The sequence below is a fragment of the Hyperolius riggenbachi genome, chromosome 2 (genome assembly GCF_040937935.1).
Source record: "Hyperolius riggenbachi isolate aHypRig1 chromosome 2, aHypRig1.pri, whole genome shotgun sequence".
Lineage (NCBI taxonomy): Eukaryota > Metazoa > Chordata > Amphibia > Anura > Hyperoliidae > Hyperolius > Hyperolius riggenbachi.
This window is the reverse complement of record NC_090647.1, coordinates 272,665,275-272,693,130: the sequence shown is the minus strand read 5'-3', so window position 1 is coordinate 272,693,130 and position 27,856 is coordinate 272,665,275. Positions and strand designations below refer to the sequence as shown.

The 27,856-nt window shown below is 42.4% G+C and overlaps 1 protein-coding gene across 3 annotated transcripts in view; it reads right to left on the bottom strand.

Annotated features, from left to right (window-relative positions):
- Positions 1 to 27,856, bottom strand: part of LOC137546350 (ras GTPase-activating protein 4-like) — a 200,002-nt gene that overhangs the window by 127,826 nt on the left and 44,320 nt on the right. For 2 of the 3 annotated variants that reach the window (XM_068268684.1, XM_068268688.1), the window contains exon 1: positions 12,312 to 12,450. The exons of the other annotated variant lie outside the window; for it this stretch is intronic. In XM_068268684.1, the coding sequence (XP_068124785.1) occupies positions 12,312 to 12,439 (128 nt within the window). In that variant the 5' untranslated portion in view covers positions 12,440 to 12,450. Of the gene's footprint in view, positions 1 to 12,311; positions 12,451 to 27,856 lie in introns of those variants that run through there. 3 annotated transcript variants of the gene reach the window in all.

Sequence of the window (27,856 nt, the reverse complement as noted above, 5' to 3'; positions counted from 1 at the left end):
ATTAATATAAAAAAAGAAAAAAAATGAAAAAAAAAATATTGTGCTGTCTGGTTAGATCCTTGATTAAATAATTTGCATGGAGACACAGGAGCTTTATTCATTTGACATTTGTATAACAAAGTCAGTGTACAGTCAGTAATCTGATATTTGGTGCACTGAGGCCTCGATGCAGTATTCCACATTTAAACTGTGTGACGTTATCCCTTTATCTTCCCACACACATGCATCAGATCTGAATAGCTCACTTCTAAACACCTTTTTTCACGTGCAATAAGAAAAAACCCTTTCGGGCTGCCTTTTTTTCTACATATTTTTGATCAATTCATAACAGTCAAGAATTATAAGCATGCTGTTAGATAAGCTTCATCATTTGTAGAACCATGGGTAAGTGGTATTTTACTATCACATATTACAGCATACAATATCAAAACAACACATTAAATCCCCCCCCCCCAACAGGTTCTATTACTCTCTCTCAAAATCTCTTGGTCAGCACCTCCTGGTCACCGCCTGAAACTCAGGGAGATGCTGACCGGGACACTTAGAGATATAGAGCAATGGAACCACTGGTGGGAGGATTTTATACAAAACCTTTTTACTCTGGATGTTTGTTAGGGGAACTTCTTTTATCTGTCAACAAAATAAAAAAATTCTGGAGTGTTTAAAGGACAACTGAAGTGAGAAGAATATGGAGGCTGCCATATTTAATTTCCTTTTAAAGAGAACCCGAGGTGGGTTTGAAGAATGTGATCTACATACAGAGGCTGAATCTGCCTATACAGCCCAGCCTCTGTTGCTATCCCAAACCCCCCTAAGGTCCCCCTGCACTCTGCAATCCCTCATAAATCACAGCCACGCTGCTGACAAACAGCTTGTCAGAGCTGGCTGTGTTTATCTCTATAGTGTCAGTCTGCTGCTCTCCCCGCCTCCTGCAGAACTCCAGTCCCCGCCTGCATCCTCCCTGCTGATTGGAGGGAAGGGACGGGGGCAGGGACCGGAGCTATGCAGGAGGCGGGGGAGCAGCTGAGACTGACACTACAGATGTAAACAGAGCCTCACAGCACGGCTGTGATTTATGAGGGATTGCAGAGTGCAGGGGGACCTTAGGGGGGTTTGGGATAGCAACAGAGGCTGGGCTGTATAGGCAGATTCAGCCTCTGTATGTAGATCACATTCTTCAAACCCACCTCGGGTTCTCTTTAAAAGGAAATTAAATATGGCAGCCTCCATATTCTTCTCACTTCAGTTGTCCTTTAAACACTCCAGAATTTTTTTATTTTGTTGACAGATAAAAGAAGTTCCCCTAACAAACATCCAGAGTAAAAAGGCCAGCTTCTGTATGCAGATAACATTCTTTAAACACACCTCGGGTTCTCTTTAAACAATATCAGTTGCCTGGCAATCCTGCTGATCTATTTGGCTGCAGTAGCGTCTGGATAATACCGGAAACAAGCATGCCACTAATCTTATCAGATCTGACAATAATGTCAGAAACACCTGATCTGCATATGCTTGTTCAGGGTATATGGCAAAGTATTCGAGGCCGAGGATCCGCAGGATAGCCAGGCAACTGGAAATTGCTTAAAAGGAAATAAATATGTCAGCCTCCATATCCATCTCCCTTCAGTTGTCTTTTTAAAGGTACCCGAGATGAGAAGCGTTTCAGGTACCATACTTACCTGGGGCTTCCTTAAGCCCCCTTAAGGCCGCTCATCCCTCGCCAGCTCCCTGGGTGGCTCCAGTCCCCTGGTATTGATATTTTCCTGGCGGTGTAGATTACTATTCCCCCTCCAGGCCGCCATGGACTCAGGGGTAAGGTGCAATTTGTCGCTGGTGGCTAAATGGCACTGTTTTTTTTTTTAATAATGTGTGCTCTGTCTTTTGCTGGCGCCCAAATTACCCTCTGTTCACCACTATAGCCATAATTCACATTACAGCCTAAGTCTGAAGTGGGATCAACACTAGAGCTGAAATTATATTCTGCATGCAAACCTCTACTGAAATGAAGCCACTCAACCAGGTTAATAAACTACCTGCCAGCTAAATACTCAGCAGTTACTGGACTTGATTAGCTCAGTCTAAGAAGTCTGCGAAAGTTTGCATAGAAAATGTAAATAGAAGCTCATCACTAATTAATGCTATATACATATTTCTCCTTCATACTCTTGTTTCACTTGAGGCTCATTTTGAAACCTGAAATATCATAGTCTATACATTCTTAAAATATCATATTCCTATAATGTGTTATCCGTCTTTCCCATTGAAGTTCAGTAATTTTAGTTGAACAATTTTTATCTGAATCAACTACTTTTATTCAGCAACAGTGATATATTTTCATGTTTGCCCTGCTTGTTTTAGGTCCAGCCACAGCATCGCTATTGGGTTTAGTTCAGGACTCTGTCTAATGGTGGCCATACATGGTACAATTTTGTCATACAATCTTACCATTTCTAGGTAATATAAGGGAACTTCCTATCCTTTCAGTATATTCACTTAATTTACCCTTATACTACATAGAAATGGTAAGATTGTATGAAAAAAATTGTACCATGTATGGCCACCATAAGGGTGGCCATACATGGTACAATTTTTCATTTTTTTTCGATTAGATAATTTAGTTCGATGATTCCGTTAGATCAAATATAAAGAGTTTTCCAGCGTGTCCGATCTGATTTTTCTCGAAAAAACGGGATAATCGTTCAAATTTCTTAAAAAAAAAATATTTTCAACTTTCATTCGATTCGATCATTTAGATCGAATAAACGGGATAATCGAACTTTTTTATTGTACCATGCATGGCCACCATAAGCCAGTCCAAAGCTTTGATTTTGTTTTTTCTTTATTCTCCTTCTCCAGTCCTTCAGATGTAGGCTCTCTTTTTTTCTTTCTTACTAGATAATCCATCTATACGTACGTTTTGGTTTATGAACAGATCAAATTCGAACAGATTTTCTTGTACAGTATGGTTCAGAATTCACAATTCTTTACACAATTTTCAGGTTTTCCACATCTAGAGGCAGCAAACTAATTTTACAGCATTACATTATGATCACCCTTTTTTATTGGTGGTATGCAATATTCTGTGGAATGCTGTATTTACTTTTTTTCAGACACACATGAACCTGTATTTTATTGTACAAAGAGTGCCATAACAGTCTTTTCTGTCCACAATTCCCGATCCCAAAAGGCTTGAATCAAGAATCTCCCAGAGGAGTTAGTGTTGCAAACTTGAAGTAGGACTGTCTTGCCACTGCTGGGAAGATTTGTTGCTGATCCACTATTCGAAATTCTCATGGTAAAGATTACATTACACTGTAATTTGGTTGAGAATTAACATGGCTGGGCGCAATCAAGCCTAACTGCATTCAATCAGTTAAAACTTATGACTTGTGACAGAGGCGCTATTTGTGACCTTGAGACTTTACTGTGTACTCCTATCTGTTTATTGCATGAGGAAGCGGGAACATACCCGTGAAACGTTTTGCACTGTTTGTTTTGGAGGATATTAATAAACCTCTTGTCATAAAACTGACGGTATCTTGTCTGCTTCAGGGAGGCGAGTCCACCACCACCTCCTGAGGGATTTTAAGCCTTTTAGAACCTTGTATCCTGCTGGCACCTCTGTTCACTCTTACATTATCAGTTGAAATTTATATTCATTTAAACCAGATCAACTGTCTGATATACTAAAGGACACTTAAGCGTCATACACTAGCTAAATGGTTCTCAGGCAAGCCGGCCAGTCGGGACCATCTCTGCTGAGAATTTAGCATGTGTATAGCCTCCTGATCCTCCCCTATGTGTCATAAACCGATGCAGGGATCCAGATAATCATGGCCAAATGTACTGTTCTCCTTACCCCTCGCACTGGAAGCTGCTCGTGTGATGTGCCATTGTCCCTTCCCCTTCATTGTAGCTTCAATTCATAGAACATTACCACATGTGTTCATTTTATTTATAAGTATTTATAAAGCGCAAACATATTACGCAGCGCTGTACAGAGTATATTGTCTTGTCACTAACTGCCCCTCACAGTCTAGTCCCTACCATAGTCATATGTCTATGTATGTATCGTGTAGTGCATGTATCATAGTCTAGGGATAATTTTAGGGGAAGCCAACTAACTCTTTTTTTTTAGGATTTGGGAGGAAACCCAGAGAGTGCCCAGAGGAAACCCACGCAGACACAGGGAGAACATAAAAACTCCTTGCAGATGTTGACCTGGCTGGGATTTGAACCGGGGACCCAGCGCTGCAAGGCGAGAGCACTAGCCACTTTGCCACTGTGCTGCAGAAAACAGCTGATGTTACCAAACTTTTTGTAAAATGTCAATTCATTAAGGCTGTTACCGCATGACAAGCTGAAATGACCGACCAGTGAGGTAAATTACCGACTTGTGTGGTAAATACATCAACATGTCGGTAAATGTAAATTCATAAAGATTAAAGCATGTGGTAAAGTCCAATAACAAATTCAGTATTTAAAGCCTCATCTACACGCGTAGATGAGGCGGCGATCCGGCGGCTCGATTAGCCGCCGGATCGCCTCTTCCGCGTACCCGCCGCGTCCCCGCTCGCCGTGCGAGCGCCGGATTCGATACCCGCTCGTCCCCGCGCCGCTTATCTTCCGCTCGATTCCCTGCCATTGTCTCCTCGCGGGGAACGAGCAGGGTATCGGCAGTGGGGAGTTCCGTCCTGTCGGATCTTATCAATTGAGCCGAATCAGCGGCTCGATTGATAAGGAGCATCGCCGCCTAAGACTAGCTAACAGCATGTGATAGCCCATGACAGACTGAAGCAGACGGCCAATAGCCTCTCCTCTCTCTGTTGATGCCGATATGTTCTGGGGAGGGTCAAGTTTCTCTCCCCCCTAGGCAGCAGAGAAGAGAGCCCTCACAAAAGAGATTTCCCCTGAAGACCTGTAGACAGTAACCCTTAAGATTCCTTTTTAAAGATGCAGAGGAGCAAGTAGTGAAATCATCTAAGCCCTAGGTTCTCAATATGTGGTACGTGTACCCCAGGGGGTATTTCTGATGGTTCCAGGGGGTACTCAAGCTTGATATACTTAACCAAGAATAACAAAAGATAAATCTTATTTTAACAACCAAATTAGTATTTTAGCTAATTAAAAGCAATAGTAAATGTTTGGAAATTGTTAAGAACCAATTACCATGTACTACGATTAAATATATATTTGTCAAGGGGTACTTGTGATAAGGTTTACTATGCTAGGGGGTACTTGGTGAGTACAGGGTTTTAAAAGGGGTACATACCAATAAAATGTTGAGAAACACTGATCTAAGCATGGTGTGTTTGATGTTTATTAAGAGTTCATCTAAATACAGGATATTAAATAAAATGTAAAAAAAAGGCTAATAGACAGATTCAGATGGACTAGGTGGGAACATGTAGATGCTATTGTAAAGCTGTCACAGCACATTAGTGGGACAACATCACAGTAACAAAACAGAGACCTTCTCCACAGCTGTTCTACTGTTTACCAAATGGTTTTGTGAATTGAAGCCATGTTTTTCGGTAAATTACCAAACTTCTACTGCACCTGTGAAAATCTTTATGAATTAGGAAAAAAAAGTCTTAAATACCCAAGGCGGTATTTTACCGACCTGAATTTTTTTTTAATCAAACTTTATAAATGGAAGCCAGTGTGTCCATACAGCACTCGGCCACCGAACTGTCACCCAAGGGATTGACAGAGAAGCATTCTTTGTGCATGTGTAAACCTTCACTTTATCACCTGGGTGAAATGTTGTTAAAATAACATTGCTCCTTACAAATGTATTTTAAAACCATTATGTGTGTTTTGTCAGGCTCCTTTTGTCTGGTATTACATTTGATTTAAACATCACAAACCATTCAGGTTCTCAATATGAAATACAATGGAAAATCAGGAAAAAAGGCAAATACTTTTCACATTGCTCTTAAATATCTTAATGCTCAGGTGGATGGAGTACAGCACCTGGGGCACCTATATCTACACCTTTTGAGCACCACAACTTTAGGAATTGTAGCAGACTAATCTTGACGCTCAGCTGAAGCTTTACTTCCTCTCATTTCATTCCACCTCAGTGAGCGCATTTATCACCTCAGATGATTAACTGCTGCTTACTGTAGGATGCAGGAAATCTAAGACTGCATGGTGGTACCTTCATCCACCTACTGTATGTCATTCAAGACAATGTGTTCTTCAAACACATGATACAGAAAACAATACGGTGTTGTAATGCACAGCAGCCAGTCAAATTAGCTTGTAGTTTTAATTTGTTTTGTACAAAAACCTGCTGAAATGTGTTTTTACTGACTTACTATAAACAGCTTTGTAGTAAATTATTCAGAAAAGCCATTATTAAATTCCCTTTCTTGGCTTTTAGCAAGGTAGAATAGTTATTTACTCATTATAGCAGAAACAAGTTCCCAAGTCACGTCTTACAGTGATTGCACGGAGATCTGATAACGATGTCAGTCACCAGAGCTTACTTTCCTCTTGTGAACCCTTCATGGTATGTACACTGGAACAATAGCATGGGTTCTAAGTAAACGCTGGATTTGGCAAGGATGTAGGTTTTACATTGTTTGCCTTACATAAACTACACAGCAGAGAACTGAATAGATTGCTCAGGAAATAGCAGCAACTTGCAGCTGAGCACAGAACAGAGTTCACAAATAGAGCAATTGTCTGTTCTTAATAGACATTCCTCACAAAATGCCAACCAAGACAATTTTCTGCCCAACTGCACAGCAACCTTCTGATACTAAAAAGAACTTACCGGATACAAGGCCTGATTAACTGAGATACTGCAGGCTTATTTATTATTTATATAGGGCTGACACCTTCCGCAGTGCTGGACATACAAGATCTTCTCAAAAAATTAGCATATTGTGATAAAGTTCATTATTTTCTGTAATGTACTGATAAACATTAGACTTTCATATGTTTTAGATTCATTACACACAACTGAAGCAGTTCAAGCCTTTTATTGTTTTAATATTGATGCTTTTGGCATGCAGCTCATGAAAACCCAAAATTCCTATCTCAAAAAATTAGCATATTTCTTTCGACCAATAAGAGAAACTAGAAAATTGAATACTTACCTCCAGTAATTTTCTTTTCTTGTATAAACAATGGCGGCATACATATGGGTTAGGCCACGCCCCCCTGACCCCATAGGACAGACTTCTCTATAAGACTTGAACAATCCCCCCCCTCCGCCATTCTTGGTAAAAATTAGTCCTCGAATGGACAGAAGGGTGGGATTTGTATGCCGCCATTGTTTATACAAGAAAAGAAAATTACTGGAGGTAAGTATTCAATTTTCTAGTTTCTTGCATAAACATGGCGGCATACATATGGGATGTATCCAATCAATAATGAGGGAGGGAAATTGCAGTAAACACACTATTTTTATTTAACAGTTTGCCGATAATACAGCTTTACCAAAATTCAAGGATGACCAGAAAGCAGAATCAACTTTATAGTCAGAAACAAACGTATTTGAAGATGACCAGCTAGCTGCTTTACAAATAGTATCTAAGGATACTTTTGAAAACTGAGCATATGATGCAGCCATACCCCTCGTGGAGTGAGCTTTCACTTCTTGAGGTATTGGCAAACCTTTCAACTGGTATGCTTTCTGAATAGCTTTTACTAACCATGCAGAAAGTGTCCTTGCAGATACCTTTTTGCCTTTGTTTACTCCTTGTGAATTGATGAACAAATGTTCTGATGTTCTGAAGGAAGCTGTGGCTGCCAGATAGGCTTTTATTGACCTGCCGACATCTAAAGGATGGTCCTCCCCTTCGACTGAGAAGGTAGGGAGCGTCAGCTCCTGATTAATATGAAACACAGAGGCCACTTTTGGAATATAGGAGAGTACTGGTCTAATTATCACTCTATCTGGATAGAACTCAAGCAAATTTCCTGAACAACCTAAAGCTTGCAGGTCTGACACCCTCTTCGCTGAAGATATTGCTGTAAGAAAAAGGGTTTTTAAAGTTATATCTTGTAAGGAGGCTGTTTCTATAGGATGAAACGGTGGCAGAGACATTGCATCAAGGACTATACACAGATCCCACTTCGGGAAAAAAGGTTTTCTCGGTGGACGGATTTTTAGAACTGCTTTAAGAAATTGTACCACTAATGGATGTAGTGCCCACTTCGTAGCTGTCAGTGCTGATATAGCTGAGACTTGGACTTTTAGAGCCGAGAGGCTTAGCGATTTGTCGACTCCTGACTGAAGAAAGTCTAAGATATTGCCTACATTAGGTGATAATTTGTCAAAAGATTTTTCCAATGCGAAGGTAGCGAATCTTTCCCAGATTTTGTAATAAGTTGAATTTGTTGAGGATTTCCTAGCTTTTAGGAGAGTCTCTACTACAGGATTGGAGCAGCCCTGATTTAAGTATGCTTGCCTCTCAGTTTCCACGCAGTTAAGTGTAGTGTTTGCACATCCGGATACAGAAGTTTCCCCTGGAACAGAAGATTGTGCCACTGCGGGAGTTTTATTGGCTTTTCCACACTCAAGTCTATCGCCAAGGGAAACCAGGGTCTCCGGGGCCAGAACGGCATTATAGCTATGATCGTGGCGGACCCTGTTGACACTTTCTGAAGGAACCTGGGTATCATGGGAAGTGGAGGAAAGGCATATCCTGTGCTGAAAGTCCATTCCTGCGTTAAGCAGTCTGTTCCCAATGCTCCCGGATGAGGGTATCTGGTGAAGAACCTCTCTACTTTCGCATTGCACGGAGTCGCCCAGAGGTCCACTTCTGGTCTGCCCCATAGTTCTGTAATCCAATTGAATATTTGATCGTTCAGTCGCCACTCGTTCTGATCTGCAAATGTCCTGCTCAGATGGTCTGCTATATGATTGTTGGTCCCCGGTAGGTAGGTTGCTGACAGATTGGCCAGATTCCTCTGTGCCCAATCCATTATTTTGCTCGTCTCCTGAAGCAGAGCTAAGCTCCGAGTTCCCCCCTGTCTTTTTATGTAGGTAACCGCAGTTACATTGTCTATTCTCAATAATACATTCTTTTTGTAGATTAGGAAGTGAAAGGATTTTAGGGCCATAAAAGCCGCTCTCAGTTCCAGGACGTTTGATGGGACACGATTGCTTGGCCGCATCCATTTTCCTTGCATGTGGATACCGTTGCAGTGAGCCCCCCAACCTGAGCCGCTTGCATCGAAAGGTAATCAGTAGTGGCGTTGGAGGCTCGATTTGATGACAGTTCAAAAGATGCTTTTTGGTCGTCCACCAAGACAAGGACGAAATCACTTGTTCCGGAAGGATTAATATCTGCTTCAAACTTTTCCTGTTCCATTCTCTCAGAAAGTAATTCTGTAGAACCCTCAGGTGCCAATGGGCCCACCTGACCATCAGTCTTGTCGATGATAATGTCCCTAATAGGCTCATACACTGTCTCACCGATAATCTCCGTGTATGTATGACTTGTAACACTTTTTCCTGAATTAAACAAACCTTTTGTTGTGGCAACATAATTTTGTTTTCTGTTGTTATAAATCTGGCTCCTAGAAACACCATGTCCTGTGAGGGAATAAGATGACTTTTTTCTAGGTTCACTAACCATCCCAGGCTCTCCAGTGTTGTTAATAACTTTTCCTGATGAGAAAGAAGAAAATCTTTGTCCTGATTCAGAAGAAGTATATCGTCTAGATAATGGAAAATCCGCAATCCCTGCGTTCTGAGAAAAGCTATTACTGGTAGTAGGACCTTTGTAAAGCATCTTGGGGCCGTAGAGATACCGAATGGCAGTGCCTGGAACTGATAGTGCTTCCCTTGGACAGCGAAACGTAAGAATTTTTGGTAGTGTTGATTGATTGGGATATGTAGGTATGCGTCTGCCAGATCTACAGATGACATCCAATCGTTCACCTGAATCATGGGGATTATTAATTGTAGGGATTCCATTTTGAAATGCCTTATCTCTATATAACGGTTTAGAAATTTTAGATCTAAAACCGGTCTCCAATTGCCTGTTGATTTTGGCACTAAGAATAGTGGTGAATAAATTCCTTTGAATTTTTCCCCTATTGGAACTGGAATTATTGCTTTTGCCTTTTTCAATGAACGGACATAATCTATCAGGATTCGATATTTTTGTTCGTTCTGTGGAACCTTTGTCATGATGAAACGACTTACGGGAGGGGTTCTCCCGAATCTCCACATGTGACCCCTCTTTAGTGTTTTCAGAACCCACGGGTCTTCTATGGCCTCCACCCAAGACTTCCAGTAGAGACGAAGTCTTGCCCCTACCGGAGATTCTTGAGTGGCCGCACCCTCAAAACGATTTTTTACTCTGCTGCGTAGAAGGGGTTGCTTTATTCCTGTTAGACTTGAGGAATGTTGACTGTGTTCCTCTCCAGTTTCTACTAAACTGTTTTCCTGGTCTGTATGACCGTGCCTGCTGGAATCTGTTTGTAAAGAACCTTCTGGAATTTTGCTGTCTATATTCCTTAGGTTTCCTATCTTGCGGAATTAATCCCGTTTTTCCTCCAGTAACTACCGAGATGGCTTTGTCCATGACTGGGCCAAATAAATGAGTCCCATCGTAAGGAATTTTACACCAGTTATGCCTGGACGCCTGATCTGCAGACCAAGGCTTTAACCAGAGTGCTCGCTTCGCTGTGACAGTGTGTAACATTGATCTTGCTGAGGATCTTATCGTATCTATTGCTGATTCCCCAACAAAATCACCAGTGAGCTTTAATTCGTCTAATGCTTTAATGATTGTATCTTTATCCGTGTCTGAATTCAACATGACTTCTACGTTATCTACCCATATCTTTATGGCCTTGGCCAGGGAGGTCAAAGCTATGGCTGGCTTACATGCCGCTCCAGCGGCCAGAAAAGCTTTCCTTAAATCAGAGTCAATTTTCCTATCTAATGGGTCTTTAAATAAAACTGCGTTATCCATAGGTAAGGTTACGTGTTTCGCTAGTCTCATGATAGAAGCATCTACTACCGGGGCAATATCAATAAACTTTGTTTCTTCAGTGTTCAATGGATAGAGCTTTGAGAATCTATTCGCTAGGGAAGGTTTCTCTTGCTTTGACCATTCTTTTAGTATTATGTCCTTTATTACTTTCATAAAGGGAAAGGATTTTGGCTTGGACTGAAGGTGCGGATAGTATTTATCCTGCTCCTGCTGCGAATCCTCCTCTTCTTGCCACTCAATTGCTGATTTTATTGCCTCTATGAAAGCTGGTACTAATGCAAAATCAAACCCAATCGGAGGAAGCTCACCCTGAGAACTCGATTCCTCCGGTTGGGTTGGCGCAGGCGTTGCTGCGGCGACTGTCTGGGACGCTGACATTTTTTGAAAAGTGTCCTGGACTGCTTGCTGTATATAAGTTAATACTTGTTCATTGTCTGCTTCTTTATTTCTAGCTAGCTCAGAAAAACAGGATTCGCAGACTCTTTTGTTAGGTAATGCTGGTTGCGCACAAGACCAGCATAAGTCTGGGTCCGGCTTTTTATAACGGGCCATATCCTCCGAGTTAGGGGATTGCGACCTTTCTCTTTGCTGCCTTCCCGGGGAATGATTAGCAAAACGATATCCCCTGGGAGAAAAACAATCAGAGTCATATCTGTCATAGTATGAGGGGCGTGTAGGAGAACGCCTGTAATAATAATCATATCTCCTAGGCGATCTTTCTCTGTAGTTATCATAATAGCCTCTCCCTGAACGGTGCTCTGGTGAGATCCTAGTGGGGCTTTTTCTGTAGCCAAACTCTCTAGATGTATTCCTTCTTTGAAAGGAGTCCACATGTAGAGAATCTCTTCTAGGAGAATTCGCTCTGATTGATTGAAGATAATCTTCATATCTATCTCGAGATCGGGAGCGTGATAATTTTCTCCCAGGAAAGGACTGATTGCTTTTAGCGATCTTACGTCCCTCTTCTCCCTCATACGGACTGTGAAAACACAAAAGAAATAAACGTGGTGTTTTCACTAAAAAAATCCGTATAAATAATGCACAAAAATATATAGAGAGAGAGAAAAGAGCACTCTTTTTTAAGTACACTGCCCAGCAACCAGGTGATCTAAAATAAATGCTGAAAAAAGAACACCCAGTGCATAAATCAGAGATAAGGATACATTTAGTATCCTGTTACCTGGATACCCCAGCAGAAGTGCCTGGCATTGAATCATCCATTTCACCTTTAAAATACACAAACAAGAGTTTTCTCCATAAGCATCATCCCCAGCAATACCTTGTCCATTTGTCCATTTGCCATAAGTATCATCCCCAGCATTCAAAAGTAAGATGTTATTCTACCTGAATCCGAAGAGGAGTAGGAAACCAGGAAGGTATCTTGCTGCATCAGGAGGCTTTATGAGGCCAAGAGCGTGGTACCGGCTGCTAGACGCTGCCACCCACGCTGCCTCTCCGCGATGGCTGCACATTCTTTGCAGTCTCTTCCTGCTTTTTGAAAGGAAGCTGTGCTGGCCAATCCCTCTCCAGCTCCAAATCTCGGCTCTCGCGAGATTTGCAGAGCTTTGTCTGCGCCATCTTGGATGCTGGCAATCCCTTCTTTACCATCCAATAGGATTGCCAGCAGCAGTTCTCGCGTTAGGTCCTGCGAGACTTCGCTCCCCACCAGGCAAATCGAGGTAACTTTGTCACAGGGCATACACACGGCTTCTACCTTTATTTAAAAGGTTTTATAGCCGGTTAGAAAAGCGGAAGAGGCTCAGAAACCACTGTACACTATCTACCTCTCCAAAAAAGGAAAAAGGAGGTAAATAGAGGGAAAAAAAACCCCATAAAAATAGTCATAGAGAACCTGTCCATCGAGGACAGAAAAAAAGAATGGCGGAGGGGGGGGATTGTTCAAGTCTTATAGAGAAGTCTGTCCTATGGGGTCAGGGGGGCGTGGCCTAACCCATATGTATGCCGCCATGTTTATGCAAAAAAAGTCAACCTTCAAATAATTATGTTCAGTTATGCACTTAATACTTGGTCGGGAATCCTTTTGCAGAAACGACTGCTTCAATGCGGCGTGGCATGGAGGCAATCAGCCTGTGGCACTGCTCCTATGTGTCTGTGCACACTGGAGCAATGAGGTTTTGTAAAAAAAAAAACATAGCATTACATTGGGAAGAGCTTTTAGAGGTTTCAAAAGCTCTTCCCAATGTAATGCTATGGGGTTTTTTACAAAACCTCATTGCTCCAGTGTGCACAGACACATAGGATAACATTAGCAGCAGATTTAAAAACTCAAAACGCTCAGAAAAACTCCTCTGGTGTGCACCAGGCCTATCACAATATGATAATTTTTTGAGAAGATCCTGTAGTATATTGTGTTGTCACTTAACTGTCCCTTGGCTTAGAGGACCTCACAATCTAATCCCTACCATAGTCATATGTCATGCATTGTGTAGTGTGTGTATCATAGTCTAGGGCCAATTTAGGGGTAAGCCAATTAATGTCTCTGTATGTTTTTGTAGATGTGGGAGGAAATCTGAGTGCATGGAAGAAACCCACGCAAATAAGGGGAGAGCATACAAACTCTGTGTAGATAGTACCCTGGTTGGGCTTCGAACCAGAGACTCAGCGCTGCAAGGCGACAGTGCTAACCATCATACCACTGCACAACAGAGGGTCACTGAAAGGTGGTTTTATTAATGTCCACCTCCCGGGGAAGATCTGAAATTCCATTTATTACATTCTTTTCTCAATACTCAAATATTCAATTTTGGAGAAAATGAGGGTTCTGCAGCTAAAATGCGCTCAAAATTCTGATTACATGACCTGAGGAAACTGAGTGGTTTTAGGCTCAGGATGAGAGTGCTGGTTCTTGCCTTGTATAACCCAACCTTCAGACTGCAAAGGGGAATGCAGAAGCTGCATCTTTCTGAGCTATCACAGTCTGTACTATAGGAGGTACCCAATGACTGGTCTCCTCACCAGGTACATAGACAAAACAAATGGGCAAGCACCATCCACATTCTCATGGAATCTTAGTAAATAGGTAGATAGATGAGGAGTGTGCAGAAAGGAACCAAAAACCTACAACATTACAAGAACCAGAAGTTCCCTGAAAAACCGCACCACTCAACTCAGAGGTACTGGGCCCAGACGAAGCTGCACATCCCAGGCAGCGAATCGCGACGGCCTATCACGGGGGCGCTCTCCTCTTTGCCATCTCACCGCTCTGCCACCCGGTAAGCTACAGCCTCCAGACACTTTCTTCACTCCCCTCTTCTTTGGGGGTATTGCTCTCACGTAGTGGTTTTTATCTCTCATTTTCATCTCTCACTTTCACGGCTGCAGATCTTTCACACTGTCCTACGTGGAGGTCTTTTCATTGACCCTCCATCTTCACTGTTTATATAGGACTTGTCAGTCCCTTTATACACTATATGCATTTGCACTTTATTAGTTGAGGGGCTGTACCTGATCATCCGGGGCATCATTCATGTATTAATTTAACCATTCATATCTCACAATGGTGTGAGTACATATCATATACATATATACTATGTTAATATCGCAGGACGTTTGTGAGTTGATTGTTACTAACTATATGATTATACATTTGTGCGGAGTGCTCCTTGATGTTGATCTTAATTGTTTTTATGGTTTTGTGTACTGAATAAAGATGTCATAAATTTGTACCTCTGAGTTGAGTGGTGCGGTTTTTCAGGGAACTTCTGGTTCTTGTAATCTCACCAGGTACATACACGCTATGAAATTGTGCGTAGCAGCAGGGTGTCAACTAAGTTCACATAAGAAATAACAGACATCCAGGTTATCTGTAAGGTTCCTGCCTGTAGTTTTTACTGTACATGTTGCCAGCAAACCAAATAATTATCAAATAAAAGAGTGGTGCAGCTGAACCTCTACCTTACTCACTGCAATTCATGTATAAACCATGGCAATCTACAGTTTTGTAGGTTCTCAAAGCTTTGTGTTTTCCCTTGCTGCTCTGAGAACCAAGTGACCCACCTCACATTGGTCCTTATTCACTTCACTTTTTCTCCTATGTTTTCTCCTAGGCGATATTTTCCCACCATAGGGAGCCACCAGCAAGCTCATCTACTGAGCATATCAGTTGTGCACATAAATAAACTTGTTGAGGAAAGCCTCATGTAAAATATCCACCCTGATGAAGTGACAGTGTTAATGTGCTGCTATGTCGTAAAGATCTTTGGACCAACAAGCTGGTGGATGAGAGAACCTGATGGCATTAACAAGGACTTCTGCTTGTAGTGTTTTTTTGTTTGTGATCACATATTTCTATGCTGGAATGGAGGCTAGGTCTCTTTAAATTAACCTGCCCTTTTAAGAAAGTGCCCACCCCTATCTTTAAACAAGAGTGATCCCTGTGCACACTGTTCCCATCCCTACCCTTTGCACTAGAAGCCACTTCGCCATGCACTGCGCTGCCATTCTTCCTCCCTTCCTCACAGAAACAGTATGTGTCACTTTGAGCAAGGCATCTGTTCAGCACTCAGCACTCAGCCCACAAAGGGCATGATTCACAAAGCTTTTTCACCTGTTTTTCTCCATTTTCATCTTATCTATGTTTCATTTTTAAGCTCTCCAAGAGCAAAAATATAATATAATTAAGTTAAGAAAAGTAATATTAAAAATGAAATTAATCAGGAACAACTTACTTTGAGTGTTTATTTTACTTGTAAATGTGCTGAAAGGTTATTTTTATTCATTAAGAGATTAAAAAAAGTTATTTATTAGAAGCTTTGTGAATAGAGCCCATACTGTCACCTGAATGGTCAAGTTTTGATATCTTTGGGCGACAACCATTGGGCTTCTGTACGCACTTTAGGATGTTGTACAATGGTCAGTATGGAAGGGTTTTCTCAGATAAAAAATCAGCAGTGCATTATAAATGTAACAGTAATTGCCTAACTGATCAGGAGAATGTGGGCTGATTTGATATAAAAACTACACTTATCCTTTGACTTAAACACTGTTACAATTATAGTACTGTAACTGTTGGACTGGACATACTGCTTGGATGTTGTGGTGCCATGTTTTTCAATTATATAAAGCAGGAGGAAAAACACATTTGAGGAAATAGAAAATTTGAACTAGTTCCCGTAGCTTCCGAAAGCACAGATATTAGCCAACATCTTGGTTTTCTGCCCACAGGAAGCCTGTCAGGCAGGCTGAAAATTAAATGTAATTGTCATCTGAAAAAAGATTTCAAAAGTAAGGAGCTCTGAAGAAGGTAATTTACAGGATTTTCCTTTAGTGAAAGAAAATCATAGGAACGGAGAAATACTCAGATCCCTAGCAGACCATAATGTGATATATTCTTCTATGTGCTGTATCCAGGTAGGAAGCCATAAAATGAGATTCTCCCTACATCTGTCACTTTCATTTACAGCTTGCAATCACGTTTAATAAATGCTGCCTTTTTCCTAGCAGAGGTAGGTGAGACTTATTTTTGATGTAGATTGCAAAATTGTACTTGTCAGATATATAGCATGGTAATACATATTCTCTTATATTTTCTTTCTGCACAGATAGATGCAGTGGAGTATTGTACCGTGTTAGCCACTAGTTACAGAAGAAAGTTTTAAATCAGGGTCATAAAATATATTGGCTAACTTGCCACCACATTTTCTAAGCAGGGACAGGGCCCATACACTGGATCTACGCATGTTTTATGTGTACCCAAGCCAAAGCTCAGGTACAAAATCACATACTTACCTAAGAAGAGGCCCCTGGATCCTAATGAGGCTTCACTCACTGTCCACTGTTACCGCTTGTGGACCCTCCAAACATTACCAACAAGGGCTTGTTGGTAATCTGATCAGAGCAGTGCTCCCCTTTAAGCATGGACATGGTTATACAGAGCCTGCGCAAGTACAGTTGTGCCTGCACAGTAAGACAGAGCTACTCATGCAAGGCAGCTCCATGCTACTGCACAGCCACAGCCGTGTTTGTGCAGCTGCAGAACAGCACCGATCAGCGAGAAGGTCCAAGAGCAGCAAGGACCAGAGGGCATTGAGGGAAGACTCATTAGGATCCAGAGGCTTCCCTCACCTTAGGTAAGTATGTGTTTCTGAACCTGAGCTTCAGCTTGGGTTCTCTTTGTAATCAGGGTACCCTTTTTACTTGAATTATCCTGGTTTTGCCATCAGAAACACTTCCAATATCTAATATTTTGGTATGTAACCCTGTCCTCACAGTGATGCTTAGCTTAAGCTATGATGTCATGGAGCCTTCGCCTCCCAGTGCACTCTAGGAGACCAGGGCACATATGCAATTCACTTTTTCACCCAAGTTTACTCCTAAGTGACATTTTCACAACTTGCAAATAAAATGCATTTTAAAACTACCAGCAAGCAAGAAAATAATCAAAATAATTTTTATAGTAGTTTTCAACTAATTTTTTTAATGAGAAAGTGCTGAAAAGTAATTTTAAATATAAGAGGAAAAATTACCTTCTAGGAGAAAACAAAGGAGAACAAAAAATAATTGTATGAGGACCCTGGGGCCATATGCAATTCACTTTTACACCTGAGTTTTATCCTGGGTGATATTTTCTCAACTTGTAAATAAAATGCCCTTTAACCATTTCAGCCCGCAGGGATTTTTCACCTTATGCATCAGAGCAATTTTCACCTCCCATTTAATCGCTAATAACTTTATCACTACTTATCACAATTTATTGATCTATTTCTTGTTTTTTCCGCCACTAATTAGGCTTTCTGTGGGTGGTACATTTTGCTAAGACTTATTTTTTTATAAATGCATTTTAACCTCCTCAGCGGTATGGACGACTATACACGTCCATCACCGCCGGAGGTCGCCGCTCAGGCCCTGCTGGGCCGATTTGAGCGAAATAAAAAGCAGCACACGCAGCCGGCACTTTGCCAGCCGCATGTGCTGCCTGATCGCCGCCGCTCTGCGGCGATCCGCCGCGAGCAGCGGCGAAAGAGAGTCCCCCCAGCCGCCCGAGCCCTGCGCAGCGCTAAGGGCTGGATCGGAGGCGGCTGACGTCAGGACGTCGGCTGACGTCCATGACGTCACTCCGCTCGTCGCTATGGCGACGATGTAAGCAAAACAAGGAAGGCTGCTCATTGCGGCCTTCCTTGTTTATTCTGGGCGCCGGAGGCGATCGGAAGAACACCTCCGGAGCGCCCTCTAGTGGGCTTTCATGCAGCCAACTTTCAGTTGGCTGCATGAAACAGTTTTTTTTTAATAAAAAAAAAACCCTCCCGCAGCCGCCCTGGCGATCTTAATAGACCGCCAGGGAGGTTAACAGGATTAATAAGAAAAAAAATGGAAACAATTCATTATTTATCAGTTTTCGGCCATTATAGCTTTAAAATAATCCACGCTACCATAATTAAAAACCTATTTATTTTAATGTTATAATGTGTAAATTGTAATGTAAAAAATATGTAGATGTAGTTTTACTATTTGGCCACAAGATGGCCACCTTCAGTTTTTTTTCCCCTCCTTGTGCTTCTCGCTAAGCGGAAGCACAAGGGGGATGCAGAAATTTTGATGCGCAGAAAGACTGAAGCCTCTAGTAAGAGCGCTTCGGTTTTTCTGCTGGGGACACGGATCGGTGATCGGGAACCATGTTCCTGTTCACTGATTCCAGGGCTACCGGGGGACACCACGGGGGCATGAGGGTGTGCGCGGGAGCGCGCCCGAAGCGTGCCGAAGCGCGGCACCGCAGCAGAGCAGCCGCCCAGACGTGAGCTTCACATCCGGGCGGCAGAAATGGTTAAACCACCAAAAAGTAAACAAATAATTTTTACAGTACTCTTTCACCTACTTTTTGGTACCTTTTCCATTGTAAAGTGCTGAAAAGTTATTTAAAATTGAAGTTGAAAAATTATCTCCTAGGAGAAAACTTGAATTGCATATGGGCCCTGGTGTTTTTTCTGAAAACTTCACAAGCAAACAAACATTCCACGGTGATGAACTATCAAGCAGTAAAGATATCTGATAAATTAAGACTGTAAATCAGAGTGACAAGAGATTTTACAATGTGCAAACATTGACTAACTCATTTATAAATGAATATTGCACAAAATAAGCAATTTTATACATAAAGCTTTAAGGGGCCCATACACTTATACTATTTCCCGCCGATATACAGCAGATTCGATCACTGTGATCGAATCTGCTGTGAAATCGTTGCGCAAACATTGACTGAACGATCAATTTCCATCTGAAATCGATCGTTCCCGTCGATCTGTCCGCGCGCCGATCACCGGCGGGTTGGGAGTGCGTCAATAGCGGCGTTTGAATGCCCGACGACCAACGCTAGCGCCAATACATTACCTGATCCGGCCGGCGCGTATCCCCGCTGTCCCTTTTCCGCTGGGCTCCGGCAGGCTTCACTTCTTCCTGTCCCAACAGGAAGTTTAAACAGTAAAGCGCCCTCTACTGTTTAAACTTCCCCGGACAGGAAGTAAAGTGAAGCTGGAGCCCAGAGCGGAGAAGAAGACAGCGGAGACCGGGGGACTCACGCCGGCTGGATCAGGTAATGTATGCACGGGGGGCGGCGGCAGCAGCAGCTCCACAGATTGTGAGCTGGTTTCATAGTGAAAGCGATTCAAAATCTGTTTGCAGTGTAGGCAGCCAATAGATCCCTCTTTGATCAGATTCGATCACAGAGGGATCTATCTGCTAGTCGATCTGGTGGCAATCGACCAGTGTATGGCAGCCATTACACTCACCTAAAGGATTATTAGGAACACCTGCTCAATTTCTCATTAATGCAGTTATCTAATCAACCAATCACATGGCAGTTGCTTCAATGCATTTAGGGGTGTGGTACTGATCAAGACAATCTCCTGAACTCCAAACTGAATGTCAGAATGGGAAAGAAAGGTGATTTAAGCAATTCTGAGTGTGGCATGGTTGTTGGTGCCAGACAGGCCGGTCTGAGTATTTCACAATCTGCTCAGTTACTGGGATTTTCATGCACAACCATTTCCAGGGTTTACAAAGAAAGATGTGAAAAGGGAAAAACATCCAGTATGCGGCAGTCCTGTGGGCGAAAATGCCTTGTTAATGCTAGAGGTCAGAGGAAAATGGGCCGACTGATTCAAGCTGATAAGAGAGCAACGTTGACTGAAATAACCACTCGTTACAACCGAGGTATGCAGCAAAGCATTTGTGATGCCACAATACGCACAACCTTGAGGCGAATGGGCTACAACAGCAGAAGACCCCACCGGGTACCACTCATCTCCACTACAAATAGGAAAAAGAGGCTACAATTTGCACAAGCTCACCAAAATGAACAGTTGAAAACTGGAAAAATGTTGCCTAGTCAGATGAGTCTTGATATCGTCAGAATTTTGTGTAAACAGAATGAGAATTGGTTTCTTGAACATGACAATGAGTTCACTGTACTAAATTGGCCCCCACAGTCACCAGATCTCAACCCAATAGAGCATCTTTGGAATATGATGGAACGGTAGCTTTATGCCCTGGATGTGCATCCCACAAATCTCCATCAACTGCAAGATGCTATTCTATCAATATGGGCCAACATTTCTAAAGAATGCTTTCAGCACATTGTTGAATCAATGCCACGTAGAATTAGGGCAGTTCTAAAGCTGAAAGGGGGTCAAACACCTTATTAGTATGGTGTTCCTAATAATCCTTTAGGTAAGTGTATACAGTAAAGTTCCTCTTTAACTTCCCTTGCGGTTCATTTCTTTTTGGATTCATGGGTCTAAAAGCGGTACATTTTTTTTTCAAGAATTTTAGGCCTCCAATTCTTAAGTCATAACTCAACAAAATATGTCAGACTAAAGGTCTTGTGGACATCCTGCGTATAATAAAAGACTAGAACACAAAATTGTTGAAATAATTAAATTTATTAATAAACTTAAAAAATAGTGAAACTGTACAAATAAGGCACCAGACTATACAGTATGTACATATATACCTAATACACCTCTCACGTGTGGTATAATTTGAAACAAGGAATGGCACATCACATGGGCGACATCAGAGCCGGGACAAGGTCCTCCAGCACCCAAGGCTGAGACACCAAAGTGTGCCCCTCCATCCCTCCACCCCAGCCGTCACACACTGATTGCTACTAGACTAAGAGGCGCCCCAGGGCCCCCAACACCTTAATCTCTAGTTATCTGGCTTGTAGTCACTTCCATGTATCTCCTTTTCTTATTTCTTTCTGCTTCAAACACAATTAGGAATGACAGCTGAATGAATTTTGCGTCCCCTCCTACACTGCGCCCTGAGGCTGGAGCCTCTTCAGCTTATGCCTCGGCCCGGCCCTGGGCGACATCACAATCGGGGGTTGTAGAAGCGTTATTCCTTTCTGACTTTTTTCCGTTTGCTACCAGTCTTAGGCGGCAGGCGAAGAGTAGTTAAAATCCAGGCAAATGTCGGTGCAGGAGGCAGGCAGAGAGTAGTCAAAATCCAGGCAGAGGTTGGTACAGGCAGCAGGCAGAGAGTAGTCAAAATCCAGGCAGAGGTGGGTGCAGGCAGCCGGCAGAGAGTAGACAAAATCCAGGCAAAAATTGGTAACAGTAAGGCAGATCAGCAGAAACACTGAGTCCAGAAGCAGTTGGGAATCAAATGGCTATATTGTTAACATCCTGTGCTTTCAAATGAGCTTATCTGCAATCTCTGCTATAGCAGTCATGTCTAATCACAGGGGAGAGATCAAATTACAACTTGTGATTAGACATAAATGAGGGGGAATTAGGCAGGTTAAATTCTCTGAATACCTGCAGGGTGCATTTATTTCATGTGACACGGGGAGAGATCAAATTTCAACTTGTGATTAGACAAATGAGGGGGGGATTAGACAGGCTAAACTCGCTATAAACATACAGGGTGCATTTCTCTATGTTTGCTTCTATCCTGTGCAAGAGTTCAGGTCCAGAGGGATTAGACAGCCTAAACTCTATATATACATACCAGGTGCGTTATGCTGTTTTGCTTCTGTCCTATGCAAGAGTACAGGTCCACTTTAACTTTCCCAGACTGCCCCCGAACATAATGACATCATGCCGCACCACCACTGATTGGCTGCTGGGATCCAGGAAGAAGAGAGGAGACAGGGATCCCGGTGGCCAGCTGGAGAGTCCTGGAGTCCTACTGGACAGTGCCGATCACGCGTGGGACCCAGGTAGCGGCTGGAGCTGCTATTTTAGCTAGCCCAAGCGTAGCTCGGGCTTACCGCTCCTGGCTACTTATTCTAAACCCCGGGGGGGGGGTTACAAATATTTTGGGGGGATTTTATTTTTTGGCAATTTTTCATTTTTTGCTGTTACAACCCCATTTGAGGTTCCTTGGAAATTTACAGCAGTTCTATTTGATAGTCAATGACATGTCCAGAAGCAGTTACACAATATCTTATACTGCCTTTTAGGCTCATTTTGTGCAAATTCTATGTGTGACTAAGTCTTCTTAGGTGAATTTCTGAGAAAGAGTTATTTTGAGGTTCTGGCTATACAAGGTCTTATAGACCCACTGTTTGGACTGCTTGAAATCAAGTCTTCGGATGAAATTCACCTGGACTATGTATTCAGTCAGAATTATTATCATTCTGAACTTATGACAGTTATGCATTTTCTGATTCCTGTCTGGAGAGGCTCAAAAAACAGGCCTGTCGTGAATGTGTATTGGATATGTGTGTGGTGCTAGTAACACTTGTAGAAACCCTTTGAAGCTCATGCAGACCCAGTATTTATGATATCTGGATGAGTTCTTGTGTCAAGCCCTATTTTAAATGAAGCCTGATTTCTGTATTCTAATTCTCCATCTAAAGAGAGACTCTAGATTAAAAATATAGTGGACACATAGATACTACTCTTTAATAGCTTAAGCCGAAAAACAACCTCATACCCATACTCATGTTTAATTTTGTTCAGTGAAATAGATGACAGGAATCAGAATTTATTTTGTACCGATATGAGCTGAATAAAACCAATTCTTACTCCGATTAAGGCACTAAACTACTACCTCTTGGTAGCTATAGACGTGATATTTAAGGCCCGTTCACATTACAAACGCGGATGGCCACGCATGCGGAACGCAACGCATGCGAACGCACGCCATCCACGTTTGTATGCGTTGCATGGCTGATCCCATCACTGAAAAGTGAATGGGACAGCTGCGCGTTTTTGCAAAATCTGCGTGCAGCATGCGTTCCCGGACCGCCCAGATCCGGAACACATGCAGTGTGAACATCAGACACTGCACTGTCTGATGTTGTGCGTGTCGGCCTCCTGCACGCGTTTCCAAAATGCGGCTGTAAACGTGTGCAGTCTGAACGGGCCCTTAGTGTCTGCTGGTGGTGGCAAATTAGGTCAGTTTAACAATGATCAGACCGTATTACTAATCAGGGATAAGTTAACAGCCCTGGTGATAATGGGCAGAATCAATCTGTAATCTTCTGCTTCCTCTCTATGACAATTGGCAATATTTATTTGAGGAAGTTAACTAGAATTGCAATTGGGAAGCATATAAATGAAGACCTGTTGATGTGCAGGCAGAGCAGCAGCTCAGTGGTTTTTTGCCGCATTGGGAAGCACAAAAGCACTGCAGCAGCAAGATCAGCAGACTCTGATTAGACATCTGTTAGAAATCTGATCAGAGTATAAAATGACTGAATTATCAATGACGAACAGAAGTGGGGTGTTTTTTATCCACCTATGGTATGGCCGCATTTACACTGCAGAGTGCTCTCTGCTGATGCATTGAGCAATGAAATAGAGAATGGATAAACCCTATTAAGCCTTTGGATAGCCATGAGACACTAATGACACACATGAACAAGCCATCCTGGCAGGTCATGTTATCAGCAGAGAGCAGTTGTCTGTCAAGCATAACAGGCTTTGTCTTCTGACAGATGGTCAGCTGTATGGCTCCATATCGGTTAGCTTGGCTGACCAAAGCTGGTGTGCATTGTATATGGCTGGTACTTGACTAATCCCTACTGGCAGCAGAGATACTTTACTTCCAGACATTTACACACCAACAGTTAGCTTTTCACCTGTAAAATGTATCATTCAGCACAAGTTTTAAACCTAAAAAATAAATTCAATTGTACAATTTTGTTATTAGAAACATAGGAAACGAAATATTTCCATCTTTGTGGTTGTGAACAGAAAAGAGTGTAATTTTAATGTTACAGCAAAAATGGCAGTAAGCTCTAACAAGAGCCAGGTCCCCTGACTTGGTACCTACTGACATGACGGAGCTTGCGGCAGGTGGGGTTAGTAGAATATCGCTCTTCGGGGTCGGTCGTGTAGTGCACATCACTAAGGATGACAATGGTGGGCTTCTGTACACACTAGACTCTCACCTTTTAGGTTTCTGTATATATATATATATATATATATATATATATATATATATATATATATATTATATATATAATATATATAGTGGTTTGCAAAAGTATTCAGCCCCCTTGAAGTTTTCCACATTTTGTCATATTACTGCAACAAACCTGAAATCAATTTTATTGGAATCCCACATTAAAGACCAATACAAAGTGGTCTTTGGTGGCATTCCCATTCACTTGAACGTTTTAACTTCGGACCAAAATCATGTAAGCTTCTTACACGACCAGAAGATCTGTAGAAGGTCACCCTTTTCTATGCCACATCTCCAACACAGAGGGATGGAGTTAGTAAACATCTCGCCCTTTAAATGATGATGGGGCTCCTGTACACACTAGATTCTTGCCCTTTAAATGATGATGGGGCTCCTGTACACACTAGATTCTTGCCCTTTAAATGATGATGGGAGCTCCTGTACACACTAAATTCTCGCCCTTTAAATGATGATGGGGGCTCCTGTACACACTAAATTCTCGCCCATTAGGTGATGATGGGGAGCTCCTGTACACACTAGATTCTCACCCATTAGGTGATGATGGGGGCTCCTGTACACACTAGATTCTCGCCCATTAGGTAATGATGGGGAGCTCCTGTACACACTAGATTCTCACCCATTAGGTGATGATGGGGGCTCCTGTACACACTAGATTCTTGCCCTTTAAATGATGATGGGGGCTCCTGTACACACTAGATTCTCGCCCTTTAAATGATGATCGGGGCTCCTGTATACACTAGATTCTCGCCCATTAGGTGATGATGGGGAGCTCCTGTACACACTAGTTTCTCGCCCATTAGGTGATGATGGGGAGCTCCTGTACACACTAGATTCTCGCCCATTAGGTGATGATGGGGGCTCCTGTACACACTAGATTCTTGCCCTTTAAATGATGATGGGGCTCCTGTACACACTAGATTCTCGCCCATTAGGTGATGATGGGGGCTCCTGTACACACTAGATTCTCGCCCTTTAAATGATGATGGGGGCTCCTGTTTACATTAGATTCTCGCCCTTTAAATGATGATGGGGCCTCTTGTACACACTAGATTCTCGCCCTTTAAATGATGATGGGGGCTCCTGTATACACTAGATTCTCGCCCATTAGGTGATGATGGGGAGTTCCTGTACACACTAGATTCTCGCCCATTAGGTGATGATGGGGGCTCCTGTACACACTAGATTCTCGCCCTTTAAATGATGATGGGGGCTCCTGTACACACTAGATTCTTGCCCTTTAAATGATGATGGGAGCTCCTGTACACACTAAATTCTCGCCCTTTAAATGATGATGGGGGCTCCTGTACACACTAAATTCTCGCCCATTAGGTGATGATGGGGAGCTCCTGTACACACTAGATTCTCACCCATTAGGTGATGATGGGGGCTCCTGTACACACTAGATTCTCGCCCATTAGGTAATGATGGGGAGCTCCTGTACACACTAGATTCTCACCCATTAGGTGATGATGGGGGCTCCTGTACACACTAGATTCTTGCCCTTTAAATGATGATGGGGGCTCCTGTACACACTAGATTCTCGCCCTTTAAATGATGATCGGGGCTCCTGTACACACTAGATTCTCGCCCATTAGGTGATGATGGGGAGCTCCTGTACACACTAGTTTCTCGCCCATTAGGTGATGATGGGGAGCTCCTGTACACACTAGATTCTCGCCCATTAGGTGATGATGGGGGCTCCTGTACACACTAGATTCTTGCCCTTTAAATGATGATGGGGCTCCTGTACACACTAGATTCTCGCCCATTAGGTGATGATGGGGGCTCCTGTACACACTAGATTCTCGCCCTTTAAATGATGATGGGGGCTCCTGTTTACATTAGATTCTCGCCCTTTAAATGATGATGGGGCCTCTTGTACACACTAGATTCTCGCCCTTTAAATGATGATGGGGGCTCCTGTATACACTAGATTCTCGCCCATTAGGTGATGATGGGGAGTTCCTGTACACACTAGATTCTCGCCCATTAGGTGATGATGGGGGCTCCTGTACACACTAGATTCTCGCCCTTTAAATGATGATGGGGGCTCCTGTACACACTAGATTCTTGCCCATTAGGTGATGATGGGGGCTCCTGTACACACTAGATTCTTGCCCATTAGGTGATGATGGGGAGCTCCTGTACACACTAGATTCTAGCCCTTTAAATGATGATGGGGGCTCCTGTACACACTAGATTCTTGCCCTTTAAATGATGATGGGGGCTCCTGTACACACTAGATTCTTGCCCATTAGGTGATGATGGGGGCTCCTGTACACACTAGATTCTTGCCCTTTAAATGATGATGGGGGCTCCTGTACACACTAGATTCACACCCTTTAAGTGATGATGGGGAGTTCCTGTACACACTAGATTCTTGCCCTTTAGGTAATATGTGGGACTCATGTGTACACTAGATTACTGCCTGATTTGGTGCTTAACATCAACCCCAGCAAAGTTTAACCTAGTGTGTGTACACAGCTTAAGATCTGTTGTTCTACCGGGTCCATTTCTTGATATTATTGTTATTTGGGAGGATTGGCTATTATTTTGTAACCCCCGCTAATTTAATTATGTTATGAGTGGAGTTTTAGTCTTCTTTCCCTTTTTTTGGTGGGGGGGTTCTTCCTCGGAAATGGGGGTGTGAGAGACTGCACTTTTGTTTGTTCTAGTTCTGTTTTATTTCTGAACTTTTTTTGTAGTGGATGGGAATCCTTGTTAAGATTGCTATTTACAATTACTATATTGTATTTCAAAAAAAACAAAAGTTTGCTTTCCTAAAACAGAAAGAATTTGCGATAATTCAGGTTGGAGTGAGCTTTCAGATGTCTCCCAGAGCACCACTGCTGAATATATGCAAATTAACCATTGTACCCTTAGAAGCTAAACACACCCCCAGAACCGCTGGAATGCAATGATGTGTCATCTTGTTAATTTGTACAGAGCCATAATAATCCAACATGCATACAGACTGTTTCGGATGGTTTCATGCTCCGTATGTACTATTGCTCAATAGTTTGTATTGATCCTGTCATAATTTTGTACTCATGATTCTAACGCTGATTGTATAATCCTTGTTTTTGCACTTTAATAAAGTCCATCTTTATAAAAAAAAAAAAAAAAAAGATATGTTGTTCTACCATCATATCTCTACTACCCTGTAGTCAAATGAGGTTATCTTGTACTTACAAAACTGTTTTTTATCTGGGAAAATGTCACCATTGTAAACATAACACTTTCCTGGTAAAATTATGGAAACCATATTTTAGCACTGAACCAACTACCGGGACAGTGGCGTAGCTAAGGAGCTGTGGGCCCCGATGCAAGTTTTACAATGGGCCCCCCCCAAGCACTCTATACATAACAATTGATACGGCGCACCAAATCCTGCCAATGGCAACTACAGTGTCAGAGGTGCAAGAAGGGGATGGGGAACAGTTTGTTAATGATTACCACTATTCAAAATATCTATAGAAGTGATTATTATGAGCACA